The 17,697-nt window shown below is 40.7% G+C and overlaps 2 protein-coding genes across 2 annotated transcripts in view; one reads left to right on the top strand and one right to left on the bottom strand.

Moving 5' to 3' along the window:
• Window positions 1-1,353: 1,353 nt before the first annotated feature.
• sox8a (SRY-box transcription factor 8a) lies at window positions 1,354-8,512 on the bottom strand. Its single transcript, XM_049563484.1, has 3 exons — window positions 7,900-8,512; window positions 5,699-5,949; window positions 1,354-5,594 (listed from the first exon to the last, which is right to left on the bottom strand). The coding sequence occupies exons 1-3, from the start codon at window positions 8,307-8,309 to the stop codon at window positions 4,834-4,836; spliced, it is 1,422 nt and encodes a 473-aa protein (XP_049419441.1). The 5' UTR covers window positions 8,310-8,512; the 3' UTR covers window positions 1,354-4,833.
• A 724-nt stretch (window positions 8,513-9,236) lies between these two features.
• lmf1 (lipase maturation factor 1) overlaps window positions 9,237-17,697 on the top strand; it is a 32,227-nt gene continuing 23,766 nt past the window's right edge. The window contains exons 1-4 of the mRNA XM_049563481.1: window positions 9,237-9,480; window positions 10,644-10,953; window positions 12,464-12,474; window positions 15,779-15,927. Coding sequence (XP_049419438.1) covers window positions 9,270-9,480; window positions 10,644-10,953; window positions 12,464-12,474; window positions 15,779-15,927 — 681 coding nt within the window. The 5' untranslated portion in view covers window positions 9,237-9,269. The remainder of the gene's footprint in view (window positions 9,481-10,643; window positions 10,954-12,463; window positions 12,475-15,778; window positions 15,928-17,697) is intronic.

The following is a 17,697-nucleotide window of genomic DNA, read 5'->3' as shown; positions in this document are numbered from 1 at the left end:
GGAGCCACTAAAGAAGAACTTAAGAGCCACATGTAGCTCCAGAGCCACAGGTTGCCTTCCCTCAGTCTGGTCTCCGTCATAACTAACAACCAAAATCTTGTCAGATGGAGGTCCCTAAGGCAAAATTTTATCAAGTCAGTGACCTAATGAGTGCTAATTTAGGGTTCTTGACACGAAAAAGGTTACGAACCAGCGTTCTCAAACTCTCAGCAAAGCGCAAAAAGTATTATTTCCCAACATGCTGAACTATTCCTTTGATGGAGGAGAAAAACTGAAGACATAATAAATGTGGATGTTTCCACACAAGGCAGAAGGTTCACTGAACTGCAACACTCACTGCGGAAGGTGCAGTAGCCTATGCCAGTATTTTCCTCTTTGTTAATGCCTAATGCTGTTCACCAGTAGTGGATGAAGTAGTAGCAGGAATAGAAGTACAGAAGGAAATACCAAGTAAAGTACAAGTACTGCAAAATTGTAGGCTACTTATGTACAGTAACTGAATAAATGCACTTACTGTAGCCATATTCCACCCCTGCTGTTCACTTATTCAATATCACAGTAGATGGCGCTCATCAGTCACCTGTAAGAGGACATCATCATGTGTAAGGCTGCACTCTCAGAGTCAGATGAAGTGTGAACTGGTGTAAATGTCACCTGATGATCTCGCCACTCTTACACAAACTTCCACATACACGCACACTGGCTCCAGGGCATTACGGAATTATGGGTAAATCAATGTTGCTTCTGTCTGGCCGTCATGTTGTCGTTGGCAACCAGGTTGTCATGGTAAACTGCTCAGACAGTGAGCCACTGAGCTGCTGCAGGCAGGTCGAACCCACACAGGAAGTGTTTGAAAGCAGGGTGGGACGTCAGCTCAGCAGCCACCGTGCTTGTCCTGAAGATAATATGGTCGGTGAGGTGCTGGCACCAAAAGCAAACATTATTAATAGCAAAGCTGCTGCTTCAGTACACAGCAGTTTGATCAGGATATTATAGGAATATTTTAATTTTTGGTTGTGTCTATGTTGGGGATTTACATGTTCTTATGAGCTTTTTAAGTCTGGGACTAGTTCTTTGAAACTCTTTAGATTAGTAAATAAAAAACATATTAGAGTCAGAGTAGATGACAATAAGTAGGAGCCTTTTTCTGTGTCATAAGTCAAAAACATTTCATTCACAGTGCATGAAAACCCAATCCAGCTGTCCTGTCCATCAGGCCCTGCAGCCGACACTGTAGCCAGAGCTGGGACTGTGAAATTAGCTAATCTCCTCACAGGAAACCCAGCAGGAGCAGCTGTTGGACTGGAAACAAACTGGAAATGCAGCAGGAGAGAGGAACAGGTCAGCAGTTAGAGCAACAATATCAGATGTGTTTCTGTTAAGTGTTGTGACTCTGACCCTGTAATGACTGTAATGTTGTGATCTACAGTTTCCTGATTATGCTACAGAGGCACCTTGTTGGACCGGATGTCACCTAAATGTGTGAGAAACAGGAAACTGGAACTGCTAAATCTGTAACATGTTGTCTACAGAAGTGATACATGATGAACACTAAATTACATAATATCTAGAACATGATAAAGTGCTCAACAGGTTGCACACGAGTTCCCTGTAACCCTCAAAGAGGACTTGGATTTAAGTTCAGGTTAAAGTTAGAACAAGACTCCAGGAAGTTGCCACATCTGGCCAGGAAAAAACACTGGCACAGTTTTATACAGATTAAACAAACAAGATATAACCTCATTATTAGTGAGGTGAAAGTGGCTGTAATTAAAATTTTGGGTCATTTTTCAACTATGTGCCATTTTGGTCTGAAAAACCTTTTTAGCAAATCTAACACATATTTAGAGAAATGCACTGACACAGTATTTTCTGTAATTTCTGTGATAATTATAAAATGTTGATTTTCTCATTATATGTACATTCAAAAGAAATATGAGCTGTTGTGAAATTCATTCATTCATTCATTTTCTGTAACCACTTATCCTGTTATGGGGGGGCTGGAGCCTATCCCAGCTGTCACTGGGCAAGAGGCGGGGTACACCCTGGACAGGTCACCAGACTATCACAGGGCTGACACATCGAGACAGACAACCATTCACACTCACATTCACACCTACGGACAATTTAGAGTTATCAATTAACCTGTATGCCTTTGGATTGTGGGAGGAAGCCGGAGCGCCCGGAGAAGACCCACGCTGACATGTGGAGAACATATGAACTCCACACAGAAGGGCTCCCCTACCCCAACCCTCTTGCTGTGTGGCGACAATGCTAACGACTGCACCAGTTCAGAAATGATAGCCAATAACCATATTATTGATTTAACAAAAAAATACCTTGATTTCTCTATCTTGATTACCTTGATGGAGCTAACAGTCCTGCACTCTTGTGCTCTTCCGTCACATTAACATTTCTGTGGTCACTAAGTACACTACACAAATTGGTATTTATGTGTCATTTGTATTTGAAATTAACAATAGATCAATATGAAATTCAAAATTAAGCAAGGTTGAATGGCTAAACGGAGGAAATTTATTAAAAACCACACATAAAAGGCCACTTATTATGTCATAAAAATAATGACTGATCTATCATTTCATTTTTGTGTGCTCCTTTTAGTGTCAAGTAAGTGTGACAAAAATAAAAAGAAAGAAATGTGGTTTTGTTTTGACATCATGATAGTTTAAGAATCACCACTTTATAAATAGCAATGTACCAAATGAATGTGAACACAATGTGAAAGAGGTCATTCGTACTGATGAACCAACAGAGAGTTATAACCTCAATCTGCAGCTCCCCTCGGCCTCACTGAGCTTTATGGTTTCAGCTCATTGTTTAGATCTCAGGCCTGTCCTGCTCTCACAGCCTAGTTTCAGCTGCAGCAGTCATCTGTTTTTAGAAAAAGTACTCTTAAACTCCGCTGACCACATAGCCCCATATATACTGGATGTCTAACAAGCAAAATGTGTGCTCGCGAGTTCACCTTTTCAACCTAAACAGTGACGATATGTCGATGTTGTGCTCACAAATTGTTTCTGCTGCACAAAAGTGGCCTGTAAAATTAGGAATTGCAGGTCTAAGACTTATCATGAAGTTTAATTAGCTGGTAGGTGGGATATGTTTACTTTGGACAGAGCTAGACTAGCTATGTCCCAGTGCTTCTATGCTGTGTCTCAAATTGCATACTTCTGTACACTTAATATTTTGAATGCATATGTGCGTTAACTGCATTATGAGTACCCGGTTGATGCACTCAAAATGGTCAAGAACTTGAGTGTGGAACTATGGACACTTCTCGCCCTCAATGGTCGCCATCTTGGCTACTAAGCGGAAGGGGAGGGACCACTTTTCAAACTGGAAATGGCGGCCAAGGACTGTGCGACTGTGAATGTTGCTGCATTGTACAAATTCACGTGTTTTTTGCACTAAGCACCACTGTACTGTTGTCGGGTATAAGCCAGCAGTATGTTTATTGGGTTAATTTAGCAGTCTGTAATGATTTGGCATCGTGAACGATAATGCAAATGCTAATGCTTGTTTGCTAACTAGCTAATTTGCAGTCATCAGTTCCGGTGAGTGCACAATGGCCGTGTTTGGTTTGAGACTACCCTGTCGAAATTTGTGCACTACGCCATTAAGTAGTGCACATAGTATACTACATAGAAGTGTAGTGTACTAACAGAAGTGTGTGATTTGAGACACAGCACTACTCTTTATGCTAAGCTAAGCTAACAGCCTGCTAACTTTAGCTTTAGTTGACAAACATGAGATTAATGTCAACCTTCTCATCTAACTCTTAGCAAAAACTAAACTATAGCTTTAACAGACATATTTAGCCTATGTAATCAGGCTGTAAGGAAACATTTTTGTCTCACCAAGTTAAGTAGGTGTGCATCTTTTTCAAGTTTTTGGGTAGGACCATGTGTCTTTGAACAGGGTGAAACAGTGTGCAACAGGCTCTGAGTTTTGTTTTCTGTGTTACCCAATCAGCAGCAACGTGTATATAAATAAATGTCTAGCAGATATTTACTTTTTGTACATACATTTTTTGTTTTTATTGCTTTGGCAATGTGAATGTATGTTTCCCATGCCAAAAGAGCCCTTAGAATTGGACTGAGTTAAACCTTGTGGTATTAAAAGTGCACTTATGTAACACAACCTTGTTTGCTACATTTAGTTGTGGCTGAATCCAGCTTGTATTTTCATTCTTATTTCTTGTTAAATGGGTCTACACTGATACCCTGCACTGATAAGAAGAAGACAGATGCACAGTCTCTTGGTCCCTATGATTCAAAGCATAACGCTTCATTATTTCACATAATTCTGCCCTATAAAAGTGAAAAAAATGAATTCCTTTAAATTCAATCAAAATGCAACACAGCTGACTTTGGATGTGAAGGTGAGGGAAAAGAAACTATTTCACCTTTTAAGTGGAAAAACTGCTTTAAACCTGACACTCCCTTTTCTAAATATGTGCAACTCACATACCAAAATGTCATTAGTGTGGAGTTTTAATGGAACGTTTCAGTGTCCAGTGCAGGTTTAAATGTCATGCCTCAGGCCCTTTCACTCAGGAGAAATTAAAAACACTGAATCTTTGTTAATATTACGAATTTCTTTCCATGGAAATGAAAAAAATGTAACAATATATTGACACACAATATAAAGCTTTAGCCAACAGATAGCAGCACTGTCCTTCAGAAATCTGGTGAAAAGCTTAAGAATGAACTTGTAAGTCAACAAATCTCCAAAGTTTATCTTATAAGTCATTAAGGCAGGCTGCTGTTCTGTCCCAATCTGAGTGCAAACTTCTGGAGCATCTCCTCCTCTTCAAGGCCTGGTGAGTGTTGTATAGATTGGTTGCTCCCAGCCAGAGGGCGGACTGTGTGGAGGTGGTGCCAAGGCCAGGCTGTTGATAAGAGGTGTGGCATAAGGCCTGCGAGAGGAGTGAAAGTATGGGTACTGATACAGACTGGCAGGATAGCCGGAGAAGGCGCTGTAGAAACTGGAGCTTTGGAGGTCAGTGTATTCAGATTGGTTGGTGGAGGATGAGGAGGAAGTGGAGGAAGGGCAGATACCCGAACCGAGGGAGGTGTACTCAGGTTGTGGTGGTGGTGGAGTTGAGGAGGAGTGACCTGGACTCATCTGCTCAGTTTTAATCTGAGGTTTTGGGCTGGTGTCCTCGTGGAGCCCATCGCGACTGGAGCAAGACAGTGGCACTCCACTGAAAGTCCCACTTTTGGGTGTCCACGTGGGGACACTATGGGAGTGAGAGTGGATGCTGGGCAGGATGAAGGATCCAGAGGTGTTGTTGTGTCCGTGGCTGGTATCTGGCGGGGTTAGGAGAGTGGAGCCGTGGCTGTTGGGAGGGAGGTACTGGTCGAACTCGTGGACGTCGAATCCATCGATGGTGCTGATGACGTCAGTGCTGAGCTCTGAGATGTCCACGTTACTGAAGTCAATGTTCTGACGGCTGGTGGGAGGAACAGAGCCAGTGCTGCTGTCTACAGGCCGCTGGCCCTCATGTTTGTTCCCCATGTGGAGGTCGGTTTTTGGAGTAGTTGGAGGTGTTGGAGGCCCATGAGACTGACCTGAAAACCAAGGAAACACCAATCACTAGTCTCATGCTGAAGCAATAAGGTAAAAAAGGTACGTAAAAGGTGTATTTAAATTCAACATCTGGAAGGCATCTCACCTGTTCGGTCTAGATGGTAATGATGGTGCACTTCCCCTGTGCCAGCCAGCCTGGCCACCCCTGGTTCTGTTTTATACAAGCCCTGCTGATGCTGCTGCTGGACCAGTCCAGGTCTACAGTCCCCCTGTCCAGGTTTGGTACTCTTGCGTCTCCGAGGCTGGTACTTGTAGTCTGGATAGTCTTTCTTGTGCTGCATCCTCAGCCTCTCGGCCTCCTCGACAAAGGGACGCTTCTCTGTTTCAGAGAGGAGTCTGAGGAAGAGACAAATGAGTCATTAGATTATTGAAGGTCCTTTTAAATAACAGCAGCAAGTACATTGGCTATACAAAATGTTCATTCCAAAATAGATATACACGTTGCCATATGTTCTGTGATCAGTATCGTAAAAATAAAAGTGTTAGAAATCTGTAAAATACCCAGCTCAGTCGCCAGAAGAAAAGGTTGGCATTATACGTTTCTACAAACCATGGATATGTTACATTTGTAACAGTTGTACAGTTTCATACATGTCAGATCAATGTTTCTGAAAATGAATAGTATATGACTTGAGTGTGTCATCCGAATGTGGAGGGGGTGGCACCTATTTTCCTTATTAAACAGAAAAATACAACTGTACACCTTCGAAATCTAAGTTTCTTTCTTTCGCCAAACTAAGACCAATGATAGCTTAATTACCTTGTTAACTCATCGTAAAACACACTTCGTTCAAACTCATCAGAAACAAAATAAAACTCACCAAAACCACCTTAGTTAGTCTTGTTAGCTGTTTAGTTAGGTGCCCCACTGTTCCAACAATAACCAACTATAAAGGGTGAAAGTAAACCCTTCATTCAGCAAGTAAGATGTGAAAATATGCTTTTATTCCCCGCGGCCTCTCTCTGTCATTGCTAGCTGATTGTTTACAGTCCTGTAACGTTATCACCACCACAACTGTCGCCATGTTTGCTAGCTCAGCTGCACGTTCCACCCGTGGTTCCATCAGTTGAGACTGACCTCTGGTGGTACATGATGTGCACTACACACAATACATCCTCAATACAGCCTCTCTTTTTTAAAAACCCTGGTATACCGTAATACGGTGATACCGCCCAAACCTTGTTTGAGACCAACAAAAGTGTCTGTTTTTTAGAGAGTCGTAGCAGCGTTTTTAGCCACCATGTGTGGGTGTTTATTAGCAACCTGTAGCTGTGCTGTTTTTTTAACCAGACATTGTTGTGATTTCTGGCTAGTGCCGTGAAAAGCAGTTGTTTTCCTGACCACAATCAAATGTTTTTTGTGCCTGAACCTAACCATATGTTAACCACAGTGCTGTTGAAACATAAAGAAACAGAAAGTTTCAAAGTATCCACCAAATAATAACATACAATTGTAACACATTTATTCTGGCCATTAGGATGAAATACCAAACAGCAAATGAGAATTAGAATCGTTCCTTTAACGTCACTGAGTGACATTTTGTGCACTATATACTCCATTACAATTCAAACGGAAATAAAGTACTTACTCCACCATCTGACAGCGATAGCTAGGAGTTACGTTACAGATAAAAACTTAATAACAAAACATATGATAAGCTAATAACATATGATGCACAGTTATTAAACCACCCAATAGTGTATAAAATAAAATTAGTCCCACCTTAACAACAGTAAAATGCTAATGAACTACAACATTATATGATAGTATAACACACAGGGGCTATTTCCTGTATCATGAGTCCTGTTACTTAAAGTACATTGAGCTCATAATACTGTTGTAAGTTTATTTAAGTGACAGTTTTAGTGTGGGAGTATTTTTTATATTGTAGTACTTTTACTTTGTAAAATGTACCTCCACCACTGGCTGCATTTTGAACTTAATCAGACTGCATTAGAATAACTGTTAGTACTTAAACAGAGTTTAATTGCACATGGAGGTGAAAAAAACACAATCTCCTCTGTAAGCTTTTTGCAAGTTCTGTCCCATCAAGTTATTGTCCTGACTTTAATGCTTTATAACTTCTGCAAGTTTTACTGCTTGTCAGCTGTCATTTTATCAGAGGGCTTGTCACAATTCAAAGAATGCTCATGTTGTGATGAAATTCACTGAAACCAGGATTTGGGTTTGGGGACACTAACTGTGGTGCCCTGCAGGTTTAGTTGCATGCAGTACTAACTCTAACTCTTTAATTTAAGTTGAGAGTTTGTATCCTCAGGACCCACCGCCACAGTTTGCCCAGCGTCTTGCTGAGCTCAGCGTTGTGCAGATGAGGATACTGGTCCGCCAACTTTCTCCGCGCTGCCTGCGCCCAAACCATGAACGCGTTCATCGGCCGTTTCACGTGGGGTTTGCTCTTCAGTCCTCTCTCTCCTTGAGTGGGCATCGGCACCAGCGACCAGTCGTAACCTTTCAGCACTTGCGACACCGCGTCGCGGATGCAGGCGGGGAAGCGCTCAGCCTCCGCGCTGCCCTCCGGTTTGTGCGTAATCCCGGGCGGACGCGCTGCCTCCTGTGCGTCGGACCCTGCTGGAGAGGTCGGTGACTCTGAATCCGATCCATGCTGGGACATGGAGCTGTCGCTGCCTGCTGGACTGCGCGGATGCTCTGTCACGGACTTGTTCTCTTCTGTCATTCTTGGTAAAAAGTTGCAAGATGGTCCAGTTCCCTAAGTACTCTCCAGGTGCGTAATTGCGCACTGTTCTTTCGGAAGACTGTTTCACCCAGAAATAAAGTAAAATCCCAAATTTCTTGTCTTGAACTATTCCTTTCCGCGTCCTCCTCCAAAGTCAGGCAAAGTTTGACGAGCCCCTTTTTTCTTTTTAGTACTTTAACTCTGTGTAGTACTCGCACTTCTCCACCCCTCTTGTCCTATTGGCCTTTGCAAAGTTTTACTAGCAGAGTTCCTCCTAGTTGGGCATGACGAAGCAAATAATTGTTGACTGTCAGTATAACATTAACAATGAAATAAATATTTTTAAGGTAATTTGGATAATAGTCAACGCAATAAAAATGAGACACTCTATGGCTGGATTTGAGTAGTCCAAATTCAGAGGCAGAAATTAAGTAATTTACTTGGATATTTGCATACTTTTACTTAACTATTTTTTAGAAACAAATGATATACCTTATACACTTACTTGAGTTTTAATATGCAAGAGCTCAAAATGTATCATACATTGTTTGACACGAAAGTACAAGTGTATGAATAAGTACTTCAAATTAGCTCCACCTTGAGCAAGTAACGTATTATTATTATTATTGTTGTTATTGTTATTGTTATTATTATTATTATTATTATCATTAATTTAGTAGTAGTATGGGTAGTAGTGGTAATATTATAATAATAATAATAATAATTTTCCTTTTTTTACAGACCTTTGATCCCAATTAGAGATAACATTTCAAAATTGTTTCAGTTATTCTTTTATTATTTTTCGTATTTATCTAGCATTTTATTTCAAGTTCTAATAATAATAATAATAATAATATTAATAATAATAATAATAATAATAATAATAATAATAATAATTATTATTATTATTATAATGCATTTCCGCATGTGTTTAGTCACGTGACCGTAAGGTCCGTGAACATGGCGGCCACCGTTGACAATTCAGAGAGCTCTGTGAGGAAAAGACGTGTGGTTAGCAGTAAAACAGACACACAGCGTGCTGTCAGCGGTGAAGAACATGGAGCAGAAAGCAGCGAAGACACTGGGAAGGAGAAGAGACTGGAGACGTTACAGACTGGGACTTACTGGCTCACTCGTATCGTGCTGCTGCGCTCCGTCGCCTTTATTTACTGTAAGCATGCAGACACACTGTGAGGGGTTCATCCTCACTCAGTCCTTTACACTAAGGACGTTATCTAGTTATCGACAGCTTGTTAGCTAGCCAGTCGACGTTTGGAAGAATAGCTTTGTTGTTCATATTGTGTGCTGGTGCCATGCACTGAAATTTCACTTATCTATATAGCTACTTAACTTTTGGCAACTAAATATACCAAGGAAATCAGAAGTAATAGTACTCATTAGGTAGCAGAATGACCAAATTCAGATTGTTATACTATTGGACGATTGTCACTGACGCATTACTGGTAAGCTGCATGTTAATATTTTAGCCTGTTGAGGTGGAGATAATGTTTTCTGCTTTACTTGTACTATACATACATATATTATAAGCTGCTCAAATGTTTATATGTGTCTATAGGTGTCAGTAAAATTTAGGGTCATAAAAAGCGCAGTATTTTCCTCTGGATTGTAGTGGAGTAGTATAAAGTAGCATTAAATGGAAATACTCAAGTAAAGTACCTCAGAATTGTACTTGAGTACAGTGCTTGTGTGTTATTTTACTGATAAAGGATGATTAGTGTTAGCATTTTTGTTAGCATGTTAGCATTCCCCCACCTCTTTTTGGGGTATTGATGTGCTCCCTGCCCAGCTGGAAGATGCAAATCCCAGCACAGTGTCCTGGGTTTGTCCTGCGATCTCCTCCCAGTCAGTAATGCTAGAGGCACCTAAAAGATAGGTAGATGGTAGATAGATAGGTGAAGGTAAACCACCTCAATTGTCACTGCAAATGAACTTCCTGTTCAGGAGTCTAATTTCAGCCTCCTGTTTCCATGACCTAGATGGAACAGTTTACATTTTTGCATGGGAAAACCACAGTCTCAGACTTGCTTGCTTTCACTTAGCAGCAAATTGTGACACTGCACGATTAGAAGTCACAGTCCAGTGGCGCCAGAACAACATCATCATCCACACAGATCTCCCTAAATTCTCCCTTAATATTGTTGATTAATACCTACCTTACATGCTGATGCAAAAATATTTCAGAGGGGAGAAATATACAGTCTCCACCTTCATGACACTTTTGATTTAAAATAAAATCAGCATTGAGCAAAGAAGCTTTAAATCCTATTTGTGATTGTGCCTTCATCCCCTTTTGTCTCCCTTTCTTTCCTGTAGTTGTGGCGTTCAGCGTTGCTTACAACCAGAACAAGCAGCTGATAGGCGAGCGCGGCCTTATGCCCTGCAAGAACTACCTCAACAGTGTGAAGCGCTATGTAGGGGGAAAGATAGGCCTGGCCGCCTTTGCATACACACCCTCCATCCTGTGGCTGTTAGACTGGAGCGACATGGACGCCAACCTGGATGGCATCGCCCTGGTGGGAATGGCACTGTCTGCGTTTGTCCTAGTGATGGGAATGGCTAATATGGTGATCATGGTTACACTGTGGGTGCTTTACCACTCCCTGGTCAATGTGGGACAGCTGTGGTGAGTCTGGGATATACAGCTGGGATAACATGTAAATGACAAACTGTTTTACAAGAGTCTTGTATGAATTTGCAAACTAAATTTTTGGATTCAGTCTTTTGAGGGTAAAATTCCATATTTTCCTTGAAATTGTGTGTTTATATTCCCTTATATCATATATCATATCATACCCACACAGCATTATCACCTAACTTTGCCACCCAACGTTTTTTGTTTTTTTTTTAGCTCTTTGGAGCCTTTAGGTCCATTTTGGATTGGTATTGGTTACCCAGCCTGCAGCTCTGCTCTCTTTAATATTGTTTCCATCTACAGAATGCAGCTATTTCCATCAAAAAGCTCTCATAAACCCACTGCTCACTAACAACAGACAAAGTTAGCAACAAGCTGGTGAACATGGTGGAGCATTTAGCAGCTAAAGAGCCAGATATTTTTCTCAGGAGTTGGTGGAGACCAAAAACAGAGCTAAAAAAGGAGTGGATATTGGACACACATTCCATCAGGTAGACATAAACACAACTCCAAATAATGCTTATTTTGTCTCTGTGTCTGCTGAATAAGTAAACAGGCAGTTTGCGCTTATTCCTATGTCCCCAAGAGGCCAAAACATTTAAATATCGCAGCTTTAAATCACAGTTTCTGTCAGATTTATTTAATTCTAGGTATTTAATTATATCCCTTGGTTAAATGCATCAAGGAGTATATCAACGTTTTGATTTATACCCAATCTTAGGTTCCTTCAACAATCAGTCCGACAACAATTTAGCCTCTGAGGGCAACGGCAGTGGATAACGAACATGTGGGCCAAGACATCCTCTTTCCTGCAGCGGTCCATGTTTACAATCTGATTAGCAACTTGAGACACAAGAATGGAGTTGAAGTTGAGAGACGACGTATACAACCAGACTGTTTGACAGGTATTCAGCTAATAAAGCTAAAATCGTCATCAGACGGTAGCCAGTGGGTTCGGAAAATTCCATTTTGGCCAGAGTGATCCACCTTTTTTAGCTCTCCACTCAGACTGTTTACCTACATGCAACCAAAGCTCGCTCAGACCTGATTGGTCAATACTACTTGAACTACAAACAGAAACCAGAACATCTGTGAAACCAAAAACTCATCCCTCTGCGTACATATGCACATATCTGTTTACAGAGATGAATGTATACCAGACACTCTTTAATACACTGACCATACATTTTAAAAGTGACTGCTTACAACCTTGTTATCTTCTGCTAGAAAATGTGAACACAGCTCCTATTGGAAGTATTAATAAAAAGTTGCTTTAATGCCCCAGATGAATAAGAAAATTCTTGACAGGACTGGTTTTACCATAACAACTCTAAAACTACTTTATAAGGTTGTACTTAATAGTTCGTGTTGTATTTTTAGCTTGTTCTGCTGGTAATTGTAGCTATTACTGCCTGCTCCTTCAGTTTAAATGTAAAATAATGCACCACATTTATAATACTTTCTAATACTGAGGTTGATTTATTTTTTTGTCTCTTTCCAGGTACTCCTTTGGTAAGTGAACTCCACCATCAACACCAGTTTCAACCTTGTTCCTCTACATGAAATAGAGGATTTGACGCAAAGCATTTATGTGAGACGCTCAGGTTTGGATACCATCTTTGTTTATTTACAGTGAAACCAATGTGGTAAAGCCCCTCAAACCACACGTGATCTCTTTGGACACATCTGATGCATGCATGTAGATATTCAGACGGATGTGTTTAGAGTAGAAATGGACATGTTTTCACCAAAGAGATATCCATAATTTCATTTAATTAAGGAGGGTTAAGATAAACGCCCAGTATGATTCTAGTGGGAATTGATCTCCATGCAGCTGTAGAGTTTAATACAGTTCAGTCACTGCACATATGAGTCTTACTCCAAGCTTTCTCTTGACTATTTCCCAAGTTGTTTACAGCCAGTTATTGGGTTTAAACACAGTTATTGACAGAATGAAGCTTTACTGACGTGCCATAAGTTGCCTCCTTACTCAGTGAACCCAGTAAACTGTCACGAACGTAATAATGAAGAGGGAGGACGGAAAGGAAAGAAAAAAAGAAAATATAAATAGGAGGTTGTATGTAGGGCTCCGGCCCAGATAAGTGGCGAGGTCAGTGGCAGCTCCGTGATTGGTTAATGACACTTTGTCAGTCAGAGACGCCAGGCCAGTGTCTGTGGTTTGGAGTTGTGGCTTCTGTTTCTCTTTTTTAAAAACTTTTTTTTTCTTTTTCTCTCACTCTCACTGTCTTTCTCCCTCGCTCTTTATTTTCTTTTGGGCCTATTATCACCCTGTAGCTGACAGTGCAGCTTCCAGTCTGCAGAATAAGCTCCTCCGATTGTTCCCAAGTCTAGACTTAAAACCAGAGGCTTGTTAGGGGCATTAGTCTCTGGGATAGCATGCGTATTACTGATAATCAAATCACATTCTCTTTTAATACACAATCTTTACACAAGGTTCCTACGCTCTTATTCTGGAGCTTTCGACCATATAACATGGTCTTCATTGGCAGACCATGAACTTTCCTCACTTGTCATCAAACTGCAGATTTCAAAACTCTCCTTACTTCTAATCACTTTGAGTGCGGTCTTTATCCAAGCTAGCAGCATGGCTCTAGGGACAGTCTGAAGCGAAGTGGTGGATCTCTTTGCTTCAGACTGAAATATTTCAACAACTCTTGGAATGATTGCAGTGCAATTTTATGCAGATGTTAATGGTCCCCAGAGGATGAAGCCTACTTACTAAAGTTTCCATTTAGTGCCACCAGCAGGTCAAAGTTTTCACTTATCCCTGTGAAATATCTTAACATCTACTATAAGTGGTGCAAAGGATACAGGATGTTTTCTAATGACCTGGGTGATTCCCTCACTTTTCCTGTAGAGCAGTGGTTCTCAAACTTTTTACACTGTGTGCCACCAACTCTCACAGCCCCTCCTCAGGTGCTGTGGAGACTGGTGCTGCATAGGTAGCCACTAGCACCTGTGCTTGGTTGATTTCCAAGATGTAAAATAGGGCTGCTAGAAATATTCATCTCCTGAGCCGCACTTCTCTAGTTCCTGTTTGGAGCCACTATGGAAGGGTTTTTGTAACCATTCATTTGACCTCTGCCTACTATCTTGCCATCACATTTTAGCTCAGAACTTATCGTGGACATGTACACGCTATGTTCTTGAACGTTACTGTGTAGCAGGCTGATATCGCAACAGAAATATTACAGGAAAAGCAAAACTTATTTTGAATGTTCATGGATCAAATAGTTTAGCAGTGTTAGTTCAAACAAATGTAGTTTTTTGATGGCCACAGTGGTAAACATACCACTGTTTGAGAATGAGTGCTCTAGAACCACAAAAGGTGTTGATGTTTGTTGTTTTAAAGGGATAGTTCAGATTTTTTGAAGTTGGGTTGTATGGAATACTTATCCATAGGCAGTATATTTCAAACAGTAGATTTCATCCAGCACGTCCCTGGTTTGGAGAAGCAAGGTGGAGTTCCACATGGAAGTTAATCAATCTACTGCTGTAGAGGGAGCCAGCAACAAAATGTATTTTAGCCATCTAAAAAAAGTCCCACCTAAAAAAATCATTCAGTTTTAGTGTATGTATATGTATGTATGTATATACATAGACAGTGGTCTCAACTTGAAAATGAAACCCTTATATTGTTCTCTTCAAAGCCAGACTCCATTGAGAAAAACAGCGATTTAACATTGCTGATTACAAGAGCTGCTGTTCTACCACTGCCTCAATCTTTCAGTTTATTTGCGTTATTGTGTGACTTTGGCGTTTAAAAGGGTTAGTTCGGATTCACCAAAGTCACACTGTGACATAAACTAACTAACTGATCAAAGCAGCAGTAGACCAGCACCTTTCATGGTCAGCAAGCTAAAATTACCCTTTTTTCAATGGATTCTGGTGACTTTGAGGAGAGCATAGATGGAGAGCTGAAGCAGTTATTGTTTTTCCCGTGGAAACAGGCGATCTGAAGGAAAGGTAAAGCAATGAAAATGATATCAATATAGTGTACACTTAAACTGATATAGATTTTTTAGGTGGGACTGTTTAGATGGCTTAAGCACATTTTGTTGCTGACCCCCCTGCACAGCAGTACATTGCTTATCTTTCGTGTCAGAGCCTGCTTCTCCAAACTGGGGGCATACAGACTGACATCTACTGTGTGCAATACAATGACTATGGCTAAACACTTCACACAACCCAACCTCAAAAAATTCAAACTATCCCTTTAAGTGAAATGTCTCAACGATTGTTGTGTGAACTGGAATGACATGTAGTGCACACATTCATGCCCCCATCAGGATGACTTGTAAAAACTTTACAAATATTAACATGCTTACATGCTAAATTAAGATGGTGAACACGGAAAACGTACAAACTAAACATCAGCATGTCCATCATAACTACATGTATCTTAGCATTGTGCCTGTGTCTTTTGATAATGACCGTGTGTCAGGAGTAAAAGAGGATTATAATCATCATTGCAAGCATGTTATCATACTGACATGAGCATTTAGCTCAAAGTAAATATGGTAAAAAATAAGCTTGTAGCATGTTAGAAGGGATTAACTGCTTTCAGCTGCACTATGCAAAGTTTCTGACAGGTCTTTCCATCTCTGCATATTATAGACTTATCCTGTTTACTTATATTACATCATATTCTAGTGTGAGCTATGAAGAACTAATAGCTGCCAAACAATGTCTGTGGTTTAGCTTGAATAGCTGTGTGCAGCTTGTAGCATTAACCATTGTATGCTCTATCTTACAGAAGCTCTTTTTATAAATGACACCCTGATCATTTGTCCAGGTTGGGAGAGTCAGCTGTTGGAGACAGGATTTCTGGCCATTTTCCTGTGCCCGGTGTGGACTCTGTCCCAGGTCCCCCGCCGCTGTCCCCCCTCCCTCGTCAGCATCTGGACCTTCAGATGGCTCATTGTTCGCATCATGCTCGGAGCTGTGAGTAAAACATTTTTACAAATACATACAGGGGTTTGTTGCATCTCTTGGACCACCGAAACAAGAGAGCACAACTGCTTTGACTGAAAAACAACAAAAAATAGCGGTGAAATCATTTTTGGGTGGATTTTTGCATGTAACGTCTCGTAATGGCTGTTTGACTTGTCAAACACAATAAAATGTCTTACTTCTGAAACCCATTCACTGCCACCCGCACCTTGACTAACACATTTCCTGTCAGGAGACCCTGATGATATTCCTGTCTAGGAGGAAGCACGTCTTGTAAATTCAAACGGAAAGGCATGCACTCTACACACACATACCACATACTGTACACACACACACACACACACACACACACACACACACACACACACACACCTGAATACATCCAGCATGCCAGTATAGAGGGAAAAAAACATTTTGCAATAGTATAATTTTCTGGGATATTCCAGTGTTAGTTCTTCTGATTTTAGATCGTTACTTAAACACAGCCAGTATTTGGAAATCCAACCCAAATATATGGTCGGCTAAACAACATGTCTGGTTGTTTGACAGTTTCCATGGTGAATTTTAGACCACCAACTCGGTGTTGTCTGCCAATCACTGCACTTACCAGAAATCCACTGGGGTTTTTCCTATTAGGACCGTGAAGAGAGCTGGGTCGCCCCATTTGACTGTAAAGACTCACACGCAGCTGTAAAGACCTTTCATTCAGCAATATGCAAAGTCACTACAAACTCATCAGCGGCTTCTGTTACAGATTTGGTGATTGCAGAGATGTAATTTAATTACAGTATGTTCAACTCCATTTACGTCCTGAACATACGTGTAAGGTAGTGGTTAACAAAAATGATGAATTTTATGATTTATGAAAGGGTTTATGATTTTTGGCTCACGACATAATATTTTTGTCAGAAATATTCAGCACATTTTGGAACTGAACTCTTGATACTACAAGTGTACATATCACTGTATGTATCTGGTGTTTAAATGCAATAAGAAGCTCAGAAATTCAATTAGACATAAAAGGCAGAGAGCAGAAAATGAAACCATGCTCCCTTTATGGCGATCTTCTAGAAAGTCCAGCCACATGTGCATGCTAGTACATTTGAGTCCCAGTGTGTGTATTCTACTGGCTAGCTGTGCTATATGGTGGTTACCGCTGATAATGCTGTTCCGATGTTGTTCTAGCATTGTTGCGCAAGCCTCACACCTATCCTCTGGTCTTCCCTTGGGTTAACACTATTAGCTCTGTGTGCACTGGTGCTGTTGTTAGCGCTGTTTGCGCTACTAGCACCATTAGCTGCTAGCTGCTGTCCCAGCCACCTTCATGTTGAGAGTCATGTGCAGAGAATGCCGGCTGAGACTTTGAATTATAGATATGTTCTGAATGTCGTGTATAGCTCCTTTAACAGTTGCTAGAAGCTGTTATTATGGTTATTAGGTTATTAATGTACATGCTGTGCAAAAACAGATCGATTGACTGAACATGAACGTGTGACTAATTGAATAATTGACAATTGTATTAGTCCATTTTCAGGCACAAATATCATGATGGTGATTCCAGCTTCCTTAATGTCAAAATGTGCTGCTTATTCTTCTGATTGGCCAAAAAAAGACATTTAACGACAACAGGGTTAGGTAATTGTGATGGCCATTTTGTATTTTTCTTGTGTTTTGGAAACTATCAATCGGTTAATTGAAAGAAAGAAAAATAATATTTTGTCACAGCCCTAGTACATATGTTGGCTTTTTCATTCTGCTTGT

The sequence above is a fragment of the Epinephelus fuscoguttatus genome, linkage group LG20 (assembly GCF_011397635.1).
Source record: "Epinephelus fuscoguttatus linkage group LG20, E.fuscoguttatus.final_Chr_v1".
NCBI lineage: Eukaryota > Metazoa > Chordata > Actinopteri > Perciformes > Serranidae > Epinephelus > Epinephelus fuscoguttatus.
Note: the sequence above shows the minus strand (reverse complement) of the source record. Positions and strands in the feature narration are given on the sequence as shown.